Source organism: Orbilia oligospora, assembly GCF_000225545.1.
Source record: "Orbilia oligospora ATCC 24927 unplaced genomic scaffold scaffold00080, whole genome shotgun sequence".
NCBI classification, from domain to species: domain Eukaryota; kingdom Fungi; phylum Ascomycota; class Orbiliomycetes; order Orbiliales; family Orbiliaceae; genus Orbilia; species Orbilia oligospora.
The window spans coordinates 105,490-124,378 of NW_011645637.1; the positions used below are offsets into that span (position 1 = coordinate 105,490).

General features: G+C 43.6%; 9 protein-coding genes across 9 annotated transcripts; 6 read left to right on the forward strand and 3 right to left on the reverse strand.

Annotated features, from left to right (window-relative positions):
• Positions 1–204: 204 nt before the first annotated feature.
• Positions 205–1,828, forward strand: AOL_s00080g32 (uncharacterized protein; the record flags this gene model as incomplete). The annotated part of the gene is made up of 4 exons (XM_011124407.1): positions 205–486; positions 563–638; positions 704–1,055; positions 1,117–1,828. 4 exons carry the CDS (start codon positions 205–207, stop codon positions 1,826–1,828), a joined length of 1,422 nt encoding a protein of 473 aa, XP_011122709.1.
• A 295-nt stretch (positions 1,829–2,123) lies between these two features.
• On the reverse strand, positions 2,124–2,723 carry AOL_s00080g33 (uncharacterized protein; the record flags this gene model as incomplete). The annotated part of the gene is made up of 1 exon (XM_011124408.1): positions 2,124–2,723. The coding sequence occupies one exon, from the start codon at positions 2,721–2,723 to the stop codon at positions 2,124–2,126; it is 600 nt and encodes a 199-aa protein (XP_011122710.1).
• A 2,495-nt stretch (positions 2,724–5,218) lies between these two features.
• On the forward strand, positions 5,219–5,901 carry AOL_s00080g34 (uncharacterized protein; the record flags this gene model as incomplete). Its single annotated transcript, XM_011124409.1, has 2 exons — positions 5,219–5,302; positions 5,377–5,901. The coding sequence occupies 2 exons, from the start codon at positions 5,219–5,221 to the stop codon at positions 5,899–5,901; spliced, it is 609 nt and encodes a 202-aa protein (XP_011122711.1).
• A 1,323-nt stretch (positions 5,902–7,224) lies between these two features.
• Positions 7,225–8,442, forward strand: AOL_s00080g35 (uncharacterized protein; the record flags this gene model as incomplete). The annotated part of the gene is made up of 3 exons (XM_011124410.1): positions 7,225–7,674; positions 7,741–8,266; positions 8,366–8,442. The coding sequence occupies 3 exons, from the start codon at positions 7,225–7,227 to the stop codon at positions 8,440–8,442; spliced, it is 1,053 nt and encodes a 350-aa protein (XP_011122712.1).
• An 855-nt stretch (positions 8,443–9,297) lies between these two features.
• AOL_s00080g36 (uncharacterized protein) lies at positions 9,298–11,142 on the forward strand (the record flags this gene model as incomplete). Its single annotated transcript, XM_011124411.1, has 1 exon — positions 9,298–11,142. The coding sequence occupies one exon, from the start codon at positions 9,298–9,300 to the stop codon at positions 11,140–11,142; it is 1,845 nt and encodes a 614-aa protein (XP_011122713.1).
• A 528-nt stretch (positions 11,143–11,670) lies between these two features.
• AOL_s00080g37 (uncharacterized protein) lies at positions 11,671–11,970 on the reverse strand (the record flags this gene model as incomplete). The annotated part of the gene is made up of 1 exon (XM_011124412.1): positions 11,671–11,970. One exon carries the CDS (start codon positions 11,968–11,970, stop codon positions 11,671–11,673), a length of 300 nt encoding a protein of 99 aa, XP_011122714.1.
• A 2,213-nt stretch (positions 11,971–14,183) lies between these two features.
• On the forward strand, positions 14,184–14,465 carry AOL_s00080g38 (uncharacterized protein; the record flags this gene model as incomplete). Its single annotated transcript, XM_011124413.1, has 1 exon — positions 14,184–14,465. One exon carries the CDS (start codon positions 14,184–14,186, stop codon positions 14,463–14,465), a length of 282 nt encoding a protein of 93 aa, XP_011122715.1.
• A 74-nt stretch (positions 14,466–14,539) lies between these two features.
• AOL_s00080g39 (uncharacterized protein) lies at positions 14,540–16,035 on the forward strand (the record flags this gene model as incomplete). Its single annotated transcript, XM_011124414.1, has 3 exons — positions 14,540–15,208; positions 15,329–15,369; positions 15,489–16,035. 3 exons carry the CDS (start codon positions 14,540–14,542, stop codon positions 16,033–16,035), a joined length of 1,257 nt encoding a protein of 418 aa, XP_011122716.1.
• An 881-nt stretch (positions 16,036–16,916) lies between these two features.
• On the reverse strand, positions 16,917–17,234 carry AOL_s00080g40 (uncharacterized protein; the record flags this gene model as incomplete). Its single annotated transcript, XM_011124415.1, has 1 exon — positions 16,917–17,234. The coding sequence occupies one exon, from the start codon at positions 17,232–17,234 to the stop codon at positions 16,917–16,919; it is 318 nt and encodes a 105-aa protein (XP_011122717.1).
• Between the last annotated feature and the right edge of the window lie 1,655 nt (positions 17,235–18,889).

The window sequence follows — 18,889 nt, forward strand, 5'->3', positions numbered from 1 at the left end:
TGCAGGGCCATGCTCCAGCTAGCTATCAATGCAGCTAGCACCACTTTAATGGCAAAAAAGCTGGGACGGCAGAGGCTCCCCGCCGTCCGTCGCTGCAGGTATATAATCCATTGATTCTCCCCCGTCTACCCAGCTTGCCACCTTCTGCCTCTTTTCTTTAAAGTCTTCTCCTCGACTTCGTCAAATAAAACTTGTACAAAAAAAATGCGGTGGACGACTCAAGTTTTGTTCGCGGCGCCACTCTTGGCTGCCGGTGCGCTAGCACAAACATCATGTACCAAGCTCACCAACGACCTTCCCGCGCCTTCAATGGCTCCGGGTTATATCTCGGACATTGCACTTGGGGGGCTTAAATTCCCAAGAGGCATTCAATGGGATACCACAGGCCATCTGTTAGTCGTAGACCGAGGCGTTGGAATTTATAGATTCTCAGTAGACTCTTGTCTTCACCTGCAGGATCAAAGGCTTATCATCAATGATACTGGGGTAGGTCGTGGGATTTTATCAGCCTCAACACAGTTCGCGCGGGGGCGTCCCTAACTAATGCGGTCTGATTGGATAGTTGAACCATGGTATCTCCATGTCACCAGATGGAAAGACGTTGTTCGCTACAACGAAGGATGTCGCATACTCGTGGTGTAAGCAGTTCAATCCTCAGCGCCGGAAATATCAGTTTGATTAGCCGTCTAATAAGTTTGAATAGCGTATGACCCAGAGACCGGCGACGTCGATAACAGGAAAGCCCTCGTTACTGGCATGGCCAATGCTGCCGAAGATGGTCACATTACTAGAACTCTTCTAAGCCCTATCTCGAAGCCCGATTGGCTCATCATCTCTGTCGGATCCCAATCCAACGTCGATGTTAGCACACTCTCTGTCAACTCTGGAAAGGCACAAATCAGAGCCTTCAATGTCTCTGAGATCTCTGAGAAGCCAGTTGTCTTCCATGATGCTGGATTTGTCCTCGGATGGGGATTGAGGAACAGTGTCGGTATTACTGAGGATAATGAGGCTCAACTATGGAGTGTTGAGAACTCCGTCGATGGAGTCATGAGGTATGAATTGTCCGATAAAACACCATCAAAGCTATACATGCTAATGCATCTTAATATTTAGAAACGGAGAAGAAATCCACGAAAACAACCCAGCTGAAGAACTTAACTTCCACGGCTCCCTTCTCGACTCTTCTCCCCGCGGAAACTACGGTTATCCAAACTGTTACGCCGTTTGGGCCGCCGACGAAATCCCAGATCACGCTGGCCTTCAAACCGGCGACCAATTCGCTCAAATTGAAAACTCCACTGTCAATGATAGCATCTGTTCCGAACGTTACCAACCACCACGTATCTCCTTCCACGCTCATCAAGCCCCTCTTGATCTCAAATTCGACGGTGATGGTCAAGCGTGGGTTGCATTCCACGGCTCCTGGAATCGCGCAGAACCAATCGGATATCGTGTCGTTACCGTTGCTTTCGCAAACGGTCAGCCAAAGGAAGCGAACAACTCCCAATCCGCAGCCATCGAAATCATGGCAAACCCAGATCTTTCACAATGCCAAACGGCTTGCTTTAGACCAGTTGGATTGGCATTTGACACCGCCGGACATCTGTGGATGAGCTCTGATGCTACTGGTGAAATCTACGTTATTCGAAAAGATGACGGAAGCGGTGTGGCTGCTTTTACTAGCGATGCTGCTGTTAGCGGACCAACCCCAGGACCTACACCTTCGGGATCTAGCGACAAGCCGAATAGCGCTAGCGGAGTTGTAGTTAGCGGATGGCTAATGACAGCTATGGTTGGGTTGGGAATGTTGGTTTACATGTTGTAATAAGTTTTGATCTTACAATACAGGAGGGATTTTAGAAGTGCTCAGATGCTTCGCACGAGATGTCTAGAAAGCACGGATACAAAGTATATATCACTCTATGAAGTTATGATTAGTAAAGTAATGTATACATGAATACAATGGAAACTACAAAAAGTCGATTGCTTAATACAGAATACCAACTTTCGATCTAATCTCGCATCGATCAGAGCTTTCATGGATGGAATATCGAATAGATGTTTACAGGCGCTCAAAAAGAAATATTGGCCATATGGTAGACTCGAATGCTATAGATTATTCATGACCAAGCTATCCCATCTGTATCAACCATTGACTCTGCCCTTTCTCTAACATGCCGTAGCATTTTATGCACCTTCTCTGCGTCGTCAACAACATGAAGTGGCCCTGATATCTTCCTCTCTTCATCCTGATCTTCAACCACAAGCCTTTTCAAATCCGGGCGTCCATTTTCTCTCCCAGTCCACTCCCAAAACTCCACAGCCATCTCACTCACAGCCGCGATAGTAATATGATGTTCTCCAATATCAGCACCCGGTGACAACGTCATAACCAGTAATATCGCCTCTCGCGCATCATCCCCGAACTTCCTATGCTTTCCAAACTCATAGGAATTATACGGCCAAATGATGACGAGTAAATAGCAACGAGTGGCAACTACACCCGGCGAATGTGTCCATCTGCGCCATTGGGGTACTAGGCGGTAGGACACAATTCTGGGATGGAGACGGTAGCTGATGAACCACGTCCCGTCTTCGCGTGGGAACTCGGTGTCAAGGATATGAACCCAGAGGGAGAGCGCGAAGTTCCTTTTGTAGGATTTGGCTGCTTCTAAGGCCGTTTGTACCTCCAATTTGGCGAGGTAGAGTTCTGAGGACATCTTGATGGCCTGTTAACGCTTGGATTGGTAGTGCTGCAGCCCCGGGTTTGTGCCGCGATCGCGCGACTCGGCTCTGGATATGTAAAGATGTTACCCCTTAGCTTAGCTTCACTTGAGCAGGGGATTGATATCGTCGAAGTTAACTTAAGAGGAGGGCTAACAATATATCGATATCCTACCCAACTATATAAAGTATTCAAGTTTTATTGCTATTTTACGGTTTAAATCTTTTTTTCGCTCATTGTCATCAGATCTATCTTGGCGTATAATTCTAGCGCTAACTCGCTGATGGCGGTGGGTCAGGTCGGCAATAACATTGCTTAACTTAACACCAAGCTCAGGCCATTCGCCACCATACATATGGAAACCATGTCTGCCATATATAAGGCACTGTCAAAGACGATTATAATCGTCCCTTCCTCCGTTATAATCTATACATTCATATATCTAACCGTTATTTTTTTTTTTGAATTCTAACCTCAACTGTGGTGGATTATTGGATTCGAGGCTAGCGGATTGTAGAGGCCGCTTCTTGAATTAAATTTGCATGCAAACAACAGTGGGGCCTGGTTGTTCATGTTCTTTCTAATCAATGCTTGCTTTGCTGGAATAGAGTCAATCTTAGTTGCTCAAATTAGTCTTGACATAACTGAAAAGAAAAATCTAACAAGGTTGGCCTGGTCTTGTTCCCAAATGCATTGAATGTTCCCTACGAAGTCTAATTACTCCCCTTGCCCCTACCGAATTTCAGTTATTCCAATCTATTATCCTACTATATCGTTCGTGTGATACTTCTTTCCCTCGCCAGCACAGGGATCCATGCTTATCGAAGCTATCGGACTGGGACTGAATCGATAAGCTAGGCAATACTCAAGTTTCGTTGAACTATGCGACCTTGATCGTTTTCGATAACCTTTGCAGCGACTGCCCCCTGATAGTTTATTCAGTTCATGAGCTGATAGAGCATGATGAATGGAGATCTTTTATCTTTCTCGTGAGTGGCTCACTTTACAACCATTAAGCTAAGATCTAACCTCTAATTCTAGTTTATTCGGAGAGTGGAATTCGAATAGGTTCTCATCGATATTTGAGTGCGCACGTGCCTTGCGAAGATCAGCTGTTAATCTCTATCTACTTATATATTGAGAGATCCTTAGCCTCTCTTCCTGCTCCACTCATCGATATCTACCTGCGCTTCGAATTGCCGCAAAAAAACACTTCTGTGTAATAATTGCGATCTTAATATGTTGCAATTGATTATCGATGCGACCATCTAATTGTTACAATCCACAGTCGCACGGCCATATATGGCGTAAATCTTTACGAATATTTATTAACGGAGAATTTTCACCGGAATTAGCTAGAAGAGATCAGCCATTCCGAAAGTCTACGGGCAATTAACTAGCTTAGCTGTCCCTGCAGCTTAGCTATCTTATCGATTACAACTGCAAGCCTTAACTGAGCGGACTTACTATGTAACTGAGCGGAGGGGCATTTTGTACTCGACTGTTTCTTGTTGCGTATGATTTTCTCAAGCTTGAGGCTACAGAATAAACATGTCGGCCCAGGATTTCCTAAGCATGGGCTAAGAAAGGGGTATGAGGGATGTGTAGAAAGTATGGAATGGAAAGCACCCGGTTGCCGCATTTGCCAAAGTGGAGGCCAAATCTTGAACCTGACACAACAGTAATTTATCGATCGCTCAATTCCGAGTATGCCATTTTCTTGGCCAAAAACCCTTTTGTCAACGAAGTTCCCAGGGTTTTAATGTTTCGTTAGGCTTCGGCACCGCGTCCGAGGGCATAAGGGGGTGGGAAACAAAGCTAAGGTGATGGTTGTTACCAACTCGCTAACCATTTTAGGCGCTATCGTTTCGGGGAAAGTGGTTCTGAAATCCGGTGCGCCGTTTATGCCATATCCAGCGACGCCTCCCATAAACTCGTTGACATCTTACTTAATGTCCCCACTATCTTTTAAGGACGTTGGAGCTGTGTAAACGTTCGGGGCAAGGATCGTCGGCCGCAGTTGTGAACTTTGCTCTTGTTTGCAACATGGGGGCGCACAAAGACAGGGTATATTAATATAATGGGGAGGGAAGAAACACATGGAATCCATGTGTCCAAGAGGTAATTATGATCCTGGAAAGCGATAGTATCCCCTTCGCTATAGCTATCATGTCTCGGCTTCAATTTTCCAAGGCCGCACATGTTGGAAAGCAGGTTTGTTAAGGGTCAACATTTTTTTGGACGGATATACTTGGTATAGAGATGGTCTAGTATAGTAGGTCTGAGCTCGAGCTCCACTTCAGCGGATTTGTATTTAAGGAGTAGTGGGCTTCTGATGAAGAAGGAAAGGGATTTACATCTTGCTCTTCCAAAGTCTGAATTGAAAAATAGTATCGATCTGAGATTTATTGGTTTCTGTCACTCTTTACCGCTTTCCTTGTTATAGTTGATTAATTGAGTTCTTCAACTTATCTATACCCATATATCAAAATGGTTCGATCGACTTTTCTTTCCCTTTCTCTCCTTTCGCTCTTCGCGGGACTGGGTTACTCGGCACGCGATGTTGTCGCAGACGTAAGTATATTAAAGTTCTCAAAACACTCTCACTTATAAACCCTGGCTAACAATTTGACGATCTGTCTTTCTAGTTCGAAAATTCCCCCGAGTACGACGCCCCAGTTGGTGTCAACTCCGACATCCTCTTCACTAATTTCAACGTCGTTGAAAACTCTGGCGGACTAGCCGCATCCGCCCGACTACCAGTCAGCGACGAGTTCAGCCCTCCTGCTTTGGAAATCCTCTACCCGGGCTCAGAGGTCGCTGGGTTCAAACCTCAAGAACTCAAATTCGGCTGTCAAGTCCATGTCCCCAACGAAGGCGCTACGCCAATGATTTGCAAGGTTGCCTTCACACCTTATGTCACAGTGTCCAACCCTGATGGCACACAATCTCTTCAGGCTTTGGATTCGCAGGAGGAAGAGTCTTACCCTGGACTTATTAGTGCGGCTGATGGGATGAAGAAGGCTACTTTCAACCTTGAGAACGATATCACTCGACTTGTGATCACGATCTCAGAAAATGAGACGTTTTTGGCGGGTTTGTTGACTGGGATGCCTGGAGCTTATTGTACGATTGTGATTGATGATGTCAAATATGCCATTACCGAGAAATAGGCTTGGGCTGGATGAAGTATTTGGGATTTGTATGATACTTAGATAGATTAACGGGTGTATACATCGTGTATTTTTAGCATCTATATATGATGGGAATAGAACTTAGATAGAAATATCTAACTTATATGGTGGAGCTTCGATTTTATTTTTGATTACCATTGTATCATCCATGCGGGTGGTTATAGTAACATGCACTTAGTCCGTGAGAGGATGTCGGCTGGTCCCAGTCGATCAATCCATGGATTCTAGCTATGTGGATTCAAATATTCTAGCTAATTATAATCTGGTAAATATATATTACTTGGGAACAGCCAGAATCGTCAAAAGGCTGATGACTTAACAATCCGTATTGTAAATGATTTTTATTTATTTCTTACTAGTAAGTTTTTAGTAATTTTTAATGGCATCCGCCCCTTTGGGGGTGGCTGCGCAGGAGACAAGATAATATCGTATTTGTGGCATTGGCAGTTTCTAGTATCCACTATTTTATTACATTCGCCCACGCCTCTAGTCAAATTTTATGGTTACTTATATTAATTATGATATTCCGCCTGACATATAGAGTAAACACGGGACGAAGTAGTATTCATTCTGCCGGTTATTTGCTTATGAGCTCGGTTCCACTGACTTGTTAGAAGTGCCTAATAAACATGCCCTGGTCTGGTTCACACCGAAATAAAACAGCTTGCACCACCCTGGGTTCGTTACTCTATCTTCCCCTGCTCGTATTTGTCTGACAACTAAATTCCATGCCCAATGACCCATTGATGGCGCCTTACCAGAGACCTGACCTACCAAAATAGTGCTTGCACTCCGGAAACCCAATTGTGTTGGACTGTTGCAAAACCATTTGTCAAGGATTCCCCAGCTGCATCGATAGCCGACATCTTTCGAGCAAGGCAGGTAGTAAGAGCCTCTCCAACCTCGCGCTCTATCGGTGGTCTGAGACACTGAGGCCTTAAGTTTGTCGATAGTTAGAACCCGTCTTTTTCTGACAAGGAATCCGGCGTTATCCGATTCTGCGGGGTGAGTGTTTAAAACGCGATATGATTCCAAAGTTTTTTTTTTGTAGCTCGTTTTTTTAAAGTTGTCCTTCGATATCTTTCATACTCGCAAATACTTCCAAATTCGAGTGCATTGCATTACACCTACGAGGAACCGAGTTTACCGATTTTTTCCTTTTCCCTTTCTCGATACGTACAGTACTTATTGATTACCTTCACGTGCAGCTGTAGATAAGCCTTATCGCATATCGATAAACTAGCGTTACGTTACACAGGAATCAACCTCTACACCAAAATATATATATACCATTTCTCCATAATGTCGACATACGCGAAAGCGGATCCTGTAACCGTCTCCCTCGATGAACTCGAAAGGGGTACTGTTCCGTTCGAAAAGCTAGAGGACGCCTTCGGACCCGAATCGTTGGGTATTCTTGTCGTGTCGGATCTAGATGCGAAGTTTGCTGCGCTTCGTCTGCGACTACTATCATACGCTACCCACCTTGGTAATCTTCCGGCCGCAGACCTGGCTGCGCTTGAATGCGAGGAAGCGAAGTGGCTTGTTGGCTGGTCTTGTGGGAAAGAAAAGCTCGATAACGGGAAATACGATACATTAAAAGGCAGTTATTATGTTAACTGTGCATGGTATAAAGATCCGAAGCTAGACGGTGCTGAAGGAGACTATCCGCATCTACCGGAATATACAAAAGGAAATATATGGCCAACAGAGGAAATACTGCCTGGTTTTAAACAGACATTCCAAGAGCTGGTATGTACAGGATCCATGAATGTTAATACTGGGGCTGTGATTGGTTACTAAGTAATAATTTCATAGTGCGCCTTGATAATAGATACTGCAGTACTTGTCGCCCGAGCTTGTGACCGATATGCAGAGAAGAATATCACAGATTACAAGAAGGGTTATCTCGAACATATAGTCAAGACTTCTTCTTCGAGCAAGGCTAGACTTCTCCATTATTTCCCTCCGCCAAGCTCTGCGACCGAAGAAAGCGAAGACGATCTGGATAGCTGGTGCGGAACTCATCTCGATCACGGCTGCCTTACTGGCTTAACATCGGCCATGTTCGTAGATGAGAAGTCAAATCTACCTTCAATACAAAATGGCGTCGAACTGGAGGAGCTTGCAGCTTCCCCGGACCCAGACTCGGGATTATATATTAAGAACAGAAAGGGAGAGGTTGTCAAGGTTGGAATTCCAAGGAGTTGTTTGGCTTTCCAGACGGGCGAAGCTCTGGAGGTAATTACACAAGGAAAATTCAAAGCCGTGCCGCACTTCGTTAAAGGCGCCAGGGCTTCGAAAGCACCCGGAGTTGCTCGAAATACTCTAGCCGTTTTCACCCGTAAGTAAAAATTTGGGAACATTATTTTTATTTTGTTTTTTGCGACGTCAATTTTGAAATAGCTTAGCTGACTAACCTTGGGTTTTATAAATTTTATAGAACCGAATTTGTTCGACAAAGTGGACCACAGAGACTTCGCTACTTTCGCCAAGGAGATCGTTGAGCGAAATCATTAGGGCAGAACGTGATCCCTTCGAGAATGCACGGAATTTAGCTGAAGGCGCTCTAGCCATCACTTATAACTAGGCAATCGAATTTGCGACTTCATGTGAATGGCCAATTCCGAGAGACCGTAAATTAAAATTAACGCTGGCGCTTGGACTGGGTAATTGAGTTGCGCACATCGAATTACAACGTCGCATCCACTTCAGGGGGCCCTTTCACGAAGCACGGTTATGACCTGACAAAGAATCACTCGTTAATTATAAAATCCTCAACCTCCCCCCAAGAATTTTTCTAAAAAAAAATTCATCACGCATTATGAACTGTATATTTGTACAATACCCATTATTAAACCACCATCCTTACTTGCGAATGCGATTTCTCGTATTTTATTCCTAAAAGTGGGGTGTCATATTCCCCCACCATTAATTGCGACGATAGCGAAGGAGAAATAAGCAACTTTGGGAACCGAACTAATTGTCGCCTTCGAGCTGCCCTCCGTGTCGACGCGGAGCACATGCACACCATTACCATCCAGACAGTACATATCTGGCAATTCCTGCCAGCCGATTGCGTAAAGACGATGTGCCACTGACGATACTTATATATATACCCAAGCCTATCGACCTTAATAATTTCCGATTTGTCCAGGAGACGTCGTCCTCGCATTTACATTTCCTAATATACATACATATCACTCGCCCGAACAAGCTCTCCAGATCAGCTCCACTATTTGTAGTGTTGTACAAATTTTAAAATACCCAAGTTAGAACCATACATATCTATTATTGCATCGACCGCATTTTTTCAGGCGCAGAAACAAAAATTAAACTTGAGGACTTTCAGATATTCAAAAAAAAAAAAATACCATGCTTACATTATTTCCAAAACGACCTGCGAAAAAGTCGCTACTTTCGCTCCCCGACGAACTACTTACTCAGATCGCTCTTTACGTGCGCCAAACCGAAACATGGCGATGGAAGTTAATCCAGGATATCCCCGTACCCCTCATCGAAAGTCAAGAGATCCCGGTGGAAGTATATAGGGAGAATATTAATGGCCACCGCGACTTTGAAAGATACAAACCAGACCCTGCGGAGCTTGAGGGTCTGATGGGAAGTTGTAGGAGACTTCGGGACATTGTTTATCCGCTGTTTTACGAAAGACTGTCAGTTGCAGATAGAGCTCCAAAGTCGGGGTTTGAATCTGAAGGCGGGATTCAAAAGATTGCGATAGCTGTTGTACCGCGGTTTCTGGAGATTATTCAAACAGACCCCAAAAGATCAGAAACTGTCAAAATCCTTTCGATCGAAGAATGGTGGGAGACGGATCTTTGGTCTAGTTCGTATTGGGGAGGGAACGCGACACGAGGCCAACGGGAGGAAGCACAAAAGGGCAAACAAGTCGAATGGCAGCGAATGATCCAAGTTTTGAATAAGATTGCGACAGATCTTGGGCTTGGCGACCAAAAATTTCTGGATGCTATTGCGGAAGGGAAGTCGGACATGATTCTGACGCTTCTGATATATAGCCTACCGAATTTGGTGGAACTGAAGTTTAGAAAGGACGCATCGCATAGTGGTTCATACGCCTCACGGTTTAAGCCGCCGTTGTTGCTCGAAGAAGCATTCAATACGAGACCACCTAGATGCGAGAGCACATTAACGAAATTCGAATATGGAAACGCCTGGGGGGCATCTGCTCGGTCATGGTGCCCAATGTCATTCCAGTTGTTAGAATTCCCTGCAATACAATATTTCACAGCATTTGGGTTACGACCTTCCGAACAGGATGAGGAGGGCGTAGTTTACGATAAGGAATTTGGATGGGGCGACAAAGATATTGCAAACTACGATCAGATGGAAGGCAGGGTCAAAATCTTCAAGTCTAACGCCGGTCGATTCTCGAGACCCACTAGCTTCATTGTCGGAGCTACTACAGGAAATACAGAAACCGACTGCATGTGTCACACACTTGGGGATGACGCTGGCCCAATGTGTATATGTTGGGTTCCCCAGAAAGGAAGCTGCGAAATCAAACACATGGCAATCGACGACTTTGCTACAGCTGGAATCCACCTCGACAAAGTTATATGTGCGCCGAAAGCACTAGAATCGCTACATCTTATGCGCGGGTGGCACTACGGAGCCGAACGAATTTCAATCGGAAACGCTGTTCTCTCCCACTCAGCATCACTAACCAGCTTCAAAATCGACTTTGGAGGAGTATACGGCCGCCTTCTCGTTCGTGGTTTAATAAACCTTACACATTTGGAAGTCGAAAATCGGATATTCCGAAGCGATGGAGCGGTAAATCTAGCTGTTCCGGCAGAAAACCCAAACACATGGCTACCACCTACGCTTGTTTCTTTGAAGACGTTTTGTTCGAGAGCACGAGGGGTTTGGTATCACTGCTCGCCTATTGGCGAGGTACTACGAACTCTGTTGCCAGAATCATTACCGAATCTGAAACATGTATCGATGCAGGCATTTGTAAATTCTATGCCACTTAAAGAGTTCAAAACAACACATAGTATGCTAGGCGAGAGGAGTATTAGGTTTGAGTATTCATATCTTCAAACAGAGTCTCCAAAATGCCTATCAAAAGAAAGAGGGAAACGCTTCTTTGGGCTCAACGACCGATCTGGGAAGGGAGATGTTGTTTCCAGGGTCGTTGGGCATGTGAAAAAGCTGAGCCTCAGAAAAGTCAGGTAGATATGACGTTACCCCCAATCATAACATGTATAACTTGCGTCCGGATCGAAACTAATGAATATTTGTTGAGTGTCTTTTCATGTAACAGCCCTTTTAAACATTTAAAATAGCTGAAGAACGATGAGTTTGCTCTAGATACAGTTTTTGGCCCTTTGGGTGGCTTCGTCTTGGCTTTGTTATGCGCGGTTGACCATCACTTAAGCCTAGATGGTCGTCTTGTAAATAAATAATGTCTGATCTTACGACTTATTGAAAAACGTCGAACGTGGACAGAATATAGGCTGCTTTGGCCTCGACTCATGAGTAGAGAAGGGGCCGATCCCATACCCAGATGTCTAAAGAGCGACTTTGAGGAGATACCGAGAGAATTAGTGTACTTCGCCTCCTAGCGCACAGCGATGTCGGTTGTGTAACCCGGTGGCAATTTGGCCTTGGTTCGAGAGGTTTTGTCGTGTCTTTTACCAAACCCCGACAGAGCGCTCGCAGCTCCTGCGTAACGAATCATTTTTTTTTCACTATCGCAGAGCATTAGCCGGAGTCAAGATCTGGACTTGGGGGCGAATTAGAAATCCAAGGCTCATTCATGTCTCGGACGCGGACCCGTTTGACAGAATACATCTTTTCGAATAAAGCTCCGTTGCTCTTCACTGTAGCCTCGTCTTCAGGAATATCGGCTTTCCCATAGAACTGATGGTCTCCCCAACAGCGTTTTTTGTGCTCAAAGATACCCGCATCTGCCCAAAACTGGCGCTTGGTATTGCGACGGCCTATATCTTCATCGGATGATTCGGAGGATTCACGACGAGCACACCGCTGGCAGATTTCCATCTCTGTGTTATCCTCTGACGATTCAGGATTTTGATTTGTCGCCCATACAGCATCTAGATGCTGTTTAGCTGATAGTAGAAACCTATAGAGAATAACGCCACATTTATTTTCCGCCCGGAGCCTATGGCACTGTTTATTAGACTTGTACCTCTTCTGGGAATTTAGGACTACAAATTTGTCTAGGATTCGAATTTGCACCCTCATATTCTTTGGGAGTTTCCCGTTACCGGTGACAACATGCTCTATATATTGTCGTGGGAATTTCGCACTTATTAAGCCCACCGTCGAATCTGAATTTAAATGAATTATCTCAACCTGTCTGCTTTGTTAGCTAGATTTGGGCATCATAGCGGGGGGTGGGTTCTCGAATCTCATAAAAGTCGAGAACTTTATTGTAATGATATCGATTTTGTGCTATGGCGAGTAAACTGGCAAAGGTGTATGGAGTTATAGGGTAACTTGGGCTACGGGTCTTGGGCTTCTTCCGTAGAAGTCTTCGGCTCAAAACCTTGTCTTCGGTATGCCAATTTGTAATTGCGATGAATATTCCTATATTCCCGGAAATTATAGCATAACGTCTTCTGCTACTGTTGTGGTTTTGATTTGGTTTACTATAAGTTTGAGTTGTACCCTCTTACGGCTGTAAAGAAAAGCCGATTGATTAGTAGATAGTTTGGGCTGAAGTATTTTAGATAGAACCAGATAACAAAACGATACACAAGGGTTCTTACAACGCGATGATCGTATGAGAGTTTATTAAAAACAAGAAAATCGCATATAGAGTGACGAAGGAAATCAGAGAGCACTATGTAATAAGGACAACCAGGCATGCGACGTGGTAGTAGTAGTAGTCTCGGCGGGATCCCTTCTCTTAGATCTAGACGTGGCAAAATCAAACCTCGGGGTATTTTAGAGAGTCGAAAATGATCTAGATGATGCACGCCCCAGCTCTCAGGCAGGACGTAAAGAGGTTTCCGGCTTGTTTTCTTTAAAGCATCGAATATAGACATTTTGCTATTTGAAGTATGTGGTGGACATCGAGCTCGCGAGGTGAAGGTGGACAATAACTGCCGGTGATGTATGTTAATGTTGGGATGTTGAATGCGAACGTGTCTGTGTGACTAGCCAGTGTCGCGTTGTCACGTGTCACCTCATAATGGCCAATTCAGTGCAACCGGCAACGTTAACCTTAGCTTAGCTTAGCTAAGCTTACGTTTACTATAGCTAAGTAATTAATATAATTAATTACATTAAATTACAACAGTGCAGAGCTGTAGCTGTAGTTGCATTGCAACTGTACTGTAGCATGTAGAGCAAGCGCAGACTACGTATACATAAACTACCAGTATATGAGTCTATATAGTCTCGAGGCTATCGATATCGATAGTATCGGTATGACATATATGCATGTGCTGTAACTGTTACAAATATATTGGAGAAGCTTAGGTAAGGCGTCGAAACCAACCTTATAGCTTAGACTCCTCGCTTTAAATAGCTAGTAACTATTTAAACTCGAGCAATTGCGCGTAGTCACGCATTCTTGATTGCTAGCTAGCAATATGAGTTCTGTATTCAATGTAAAAATATATATATCTTTGTTGGCATGCATGCAGCAATAAAAAACAAGACGCACTCGGTACCTAGCCTCGAGACCACTCGGTACCCTCCAAAATTGCGAAATAACAAATGTACATACGGGGCTCGATGGTTCGACTGGAGCCGGCCCAGTCGCGTATTATCTGCTCTGTGCCACAGCTCTTGTGCACTCTCTAGATTTTCTTGGTATCGATATCCACATACATGCATATGCAATGCATAGCTGCAGTAGGTGCTTTTGAGCTCTCAAATTGATAGTACGTGGCTCTAAAGAGGGGAAGCTGTATCTATAGATCTACCCCGTTTCCATATTTGTGATATGGTAATTACTTAAGTACAGTGATGAGAGTTCTGGAATTCAAACCTACGTAAATCTTGTAGATTTAATCTGTCTTAACTTATTAATACTTAAATACACCTATACATCCTGTCCCGGATTTGCACGATTGTCCTCGGCTTCTCACGGAGTTATTAACTAGGGCATTAGTTTGGGCACAGGCTTGTCTCTCTCAGATCCTCAAACGCAGATTAATATTTAAAAAATCTTTGAAAGGAAAAAAATCTAGCTTTCTTAACTACTTCGTGTCCTGACTTCGTTAAAGTTAGGATTTTCCTCGATGTCAGCGTTGGCCGGTAAATCTGGAGGGGACAACTATCCGTCAACGGTGTCTCAATTTGAACGGGTATTCTCCTCTAGAAATGACCATTCTGAAAGCTTTGAGTTCCTCGATCTCCACCAGAGTGGTAGTCACTGGGGCCTTGAGAATCTGAAGTACTTTCGAGTCTTAGAAAAAGTTCACAGTGGGCCGTTTCTCATCTACGAACGAATTATTCAAGATGTGAGGAGGCTATCGCCAATTCCTCACGGGAAAAAGATCTTCAATCTTTGTGTGATATAAAAGATATTGTTCTGAGAACGAAGAATCCGATAGAGTTAGGAGCCTCAGCTAGGGATACTAAATTTGGGCCGTTTATGATAGCTATCGGCGATGCTATTCGCAAAGACTACGGAGATTCGCAGAAATCACTTGCTAGTGACGGAAGCCACAATCAATGGCCACGCGCTGCAAGACAAGCTTCGCAAAACAAAAAACGACGATCTCGAGCTCTCCGTTTTCATCAGAACAAGCTTCTAGTCCTCCGCCAAAGACTGGTCATTCGGGCAGCGCTTACTCCGATAGTAGGGATAGTCAGTCAACAGGACAACAAGATCGATGAATCGAAGGCAGAACCCATGTCACACTATTTGGCAAACCAATTTATTCAAGGAACCATATTGGAGTACATGAACCCGGATTCATTGTTCTCGAGGTACCATACTCCTGAAAAAAAGATAGATAACGCTTATCTTTGGTATGAGAGCTGGCCGCACCACTCCCAAGTTAAAGCTGGTATTGTCAATTCCAGAGTATACGACGATGGCTGCTTTACCGTTCTTGTAAAGAATACGGGTTCGAGTGGTGAAATCACGAATTTTACCTGGGTTTGCTCTGTTGAGACAAAGAGAGACATGCGCATTTTAGATCCAGAATCTTTGACAATTTCGACCGCAGGTGGCGATTGTCAACGACTAGGACAGAATATCGCTGAAATGTGGGCGACTATCTATCGTCGTATTTGGACCGCAGCCGACTTTGAAACTGTAAGAAACCTTAAGCCGATATATTATATATCCTCTTGGATACATAACTATAGTCTAGGGTTTGGAAGGGCTGTAGTTGTAATTAACTGGTAGGTAGGCTGATGTAGCCATGATTTTTAGGCTGAAGCAATGATTGACAGACTTAGCGACGAAAATCTACGGTAAGTATCACCAGCTAATATAATGCACATCAATATCCCGCTCCTTCTTGTACGGTAATACAACTAGTATTAGAATATCTCTAACTATAATCTACATGTCGGAGTCGGTCCCGATTTAGTGTATTCCTTATAATATTTCAGCACACTCATTTCCAGATTGCGACGACTCGGTTCACCAAAGAGTATTTAAAAAGCTATCTCGTCCCCGGCTACGATTCCGACCTTAGTAGCGAGAACTACTACTTGACCGTGGATTTGAGCTACCGACGAGATGTAGCTAAGAGGACACATCGCCGAGATGCTATAGTCATGATGGCTTCGTTGATCGACTACTTTTACAATGTACATATAATAAACGCCTCACCGATACTTTCTAGTACCGTCGGTGATGGGCTTGACGGTCACCAGGCCGCTGGGTATGACATCGGTGGGAGCGGTGATTTTCTACCAAGGCCCGAGGACGAAAACCCCGATTACTTGATGGAAGACGGCGAAGGCAGCAACGAAGAGGACTTAGCGAATGAAGACCGAGAGAACTACGGCGGAAATCAAATGGATGAAGATTACGATGCAGAGAGCTATCCCCGACATGACCTCGGAGGGAATTTTGTGGACGAGTTATCATATATCGTTGCACCAGCCCAAACGAAAAGGAGGAAATTATAGAACGCGAAGATTAATACTGTGAAGAAGAAAAGCTTACGCTGTATTGGTAGTATATTTATTATTAAATTCGATAGGACCGTCCACAAATGAAATTTCCCCCGTAGGCCTTTTTCTATTCCTTATTTGAGTCGCTCTTTTCTGAGAGCTATTCATCAATAGGCTCCGTTTCCTCAAAATGTTCTTTCACAAGCCATAGAAAAGGCTGGTAGTGGCTCCAAGAATCCGGCCCGCTTAAACTAAAAAAATAGTGGAAGTGCGGTTAGTAAAACAAACCAAAATCTGGGAACCGAAGACTCGAATTTGTGGGCAGCGAAGGGAGAAGTTATACCCTTCTAAAACACTAAGTTTGACATTAACATTATTCCCAAGCTCCCCTTCGCCGGTTATCACATGCTCAATGTATTTCCCTGTGAATTCAGCACTGATTAGAGTGACAGAGCAGTCTGCTTCGATGTATATCAAATCGGCCTATAAAAGAAATTAATTAGTCAATTGCACTACATTAAACTTACTCGAGGTTCAAAAACTAATGATAAAAGAATACCTCATATATTTCCAAGCTCCGACAACAGTAATATCGATTCTGCGCTATCGCCAACAGAGCTGCAAATGAAAACGGTGACAACGGGTATTTACGCTGATCCCGCTGTACAGCATATCTTTTCGGTAACCTCCTTAGCATCTCTGCGCCCGACAACCTACTCTCTTGAACAGAGCTAAGGATGGCAACAAAAACTCTCTGATCAATGTAGTTTGTATGTGCGTAAACCACACAATCTGGTACTATCGGTGTCTTGATTCTTTTCAATGTGAGATCGATGCTAAAATAAATGTATACATACAAAATCTACATATTAGCAAACAACGTTGAACTTAAGAAACTAAGCAAAGATGATCACCACGAACCGATGCCGGTCCGTTTGGGCATAGTATTTATAACTCAACCCGATAGCCTCAAGCAACTCAAATATTGCCGACTCACAGAACCATCGTAAGTCAACATATTTCTTTGATCTCGGAGCCGGTGTACCCGGAATTGGATTGAGGGCTTCCAATATATCACTCGGTATTATCGGTAACTCGAGCCTCGATATCGTTTTAGAAACTCGGAGATGCTCGAGATGTTCCTCTCGCCATCTTAATGGTGGGACGTAGAGTGGTAGACGGGTATTCTTTTTCAAGCAATCGAATACGGACATATTTTTAGGGATTGGTACCGCTGTAATGGGGTGGTTATTGGGCGGTATATGGGCCGTGGGGTACTCAAGCGTAGGCTGCAATAGTTACGCCTCCCGATGCCTGTTCGAAAAATGCAACAGACAACATTTTAGAAGGCCGTTCTTTGACGGAATGTTGATTACTATACTCTGATCAACACTGTTGGATTTCGTATCGACATAATCTATCCTTACTTGAGCTACGTCTTCTTTCATAAATATCGTGTTAATGTTTACTATTATGAAATAACCATGGCAAACGAAGCTTACATTAACTAACATATGAGGATTTTGTAGCTTATTACCAGTAGCGGAATATTACATCTTATAAATGATGCTATAGTAAATGTAGTTCTTCATTTTTCCATACGTTGCTATTCTATGTTAATTAACCTATTTCTTATTTGGTGAATACTCAGGTTTATTATATTTACCGGTTCGTTATTTTCTATATACTAACCTTAACAAAATTCAATATCCCATGCATGCACGATTGCTCCGAGAAATGATGTTCCGAAGTAAATTTATAAAATAGTTTGCTTTCAATGTCATGGTCAAGTTTATTTCATCAGGAGAGGACTTAAACATCACTTGAAAAGTAGTTATGAACATCGACGCGAATTCGCGAATTGACTGATTTAGCTTTTGAACTTGTCTCGTACCCAGACCTGGAAGTTTTGTACCAATCTCAAGGTATATCCATATATATGGCCGGCCTTTTCAAAAAAGAAAGGAAAAGAATATTCCTAGAATCCTATCATATAAATTCCTTCACCGTCTCATCCTAATCCTATATATGTTCCTACCAGCATCCAACAGCCTACAATGTTATCCCCCGAATCCAACGACACCCCCTGCAATCCTAAACCCCAAATCCTCGCTAGGATCCAGAAAACCAGAAAACATAGCTGATTCCTGCCCCCTAGTACTAATCCATCCCGACAAGACAAACCTATTTTCCTACCAACCCAACTGGGTCCTACGCCAAATTTGCATCGAATTCCTCGAGCTCAGGGTCTGTGAATATTATGCAGAATGTACTCAGGGTCAAAACCTAGGGATTAAACCTATTCCTAACGTTATAACTAGTTGCGGCTTCCCTAGGAAAAAGGAAAATCTAGATTATATATTGATTTCCTAGGGACAAAATCTTCATCCACCCCTCTCTCCTAAATTTATATCGTACCATCTGGAATAAAAGTGGCTCTACGTACACACATATATCCCTTCCTCTTTCCCGAAAATAAAACTAAAAAACAAAAAGTCCCACTAGGATAAACGAAGAAAGCAACTACCCTGATAAAGCCTTACGCCGATACCACAAAAATTCCTCCATATATATCTCCCAATTACAACACTCGATCGAAGGAAAACAATAAAGAAGTGAAGAAGGGAGTAAAAATATGCCATCGGCCGTTCATACTTATACAAGAAGGTAAAGGGCTGTGTAAGTTCTGGTAAATTACAAAATACCGTCCGTTCGAAGAAGAAGAAAAAAGGAGATACTTTATATAATACTGTCCCGGAAACAAAAACGAAAATGAGAAAAAAAGGTTCTTGATACATGAATAAAATAAATATTACACAAGACTATATTCGACCTACAGTTGTGCTATGCTTTGAAACATAAAAGAAGA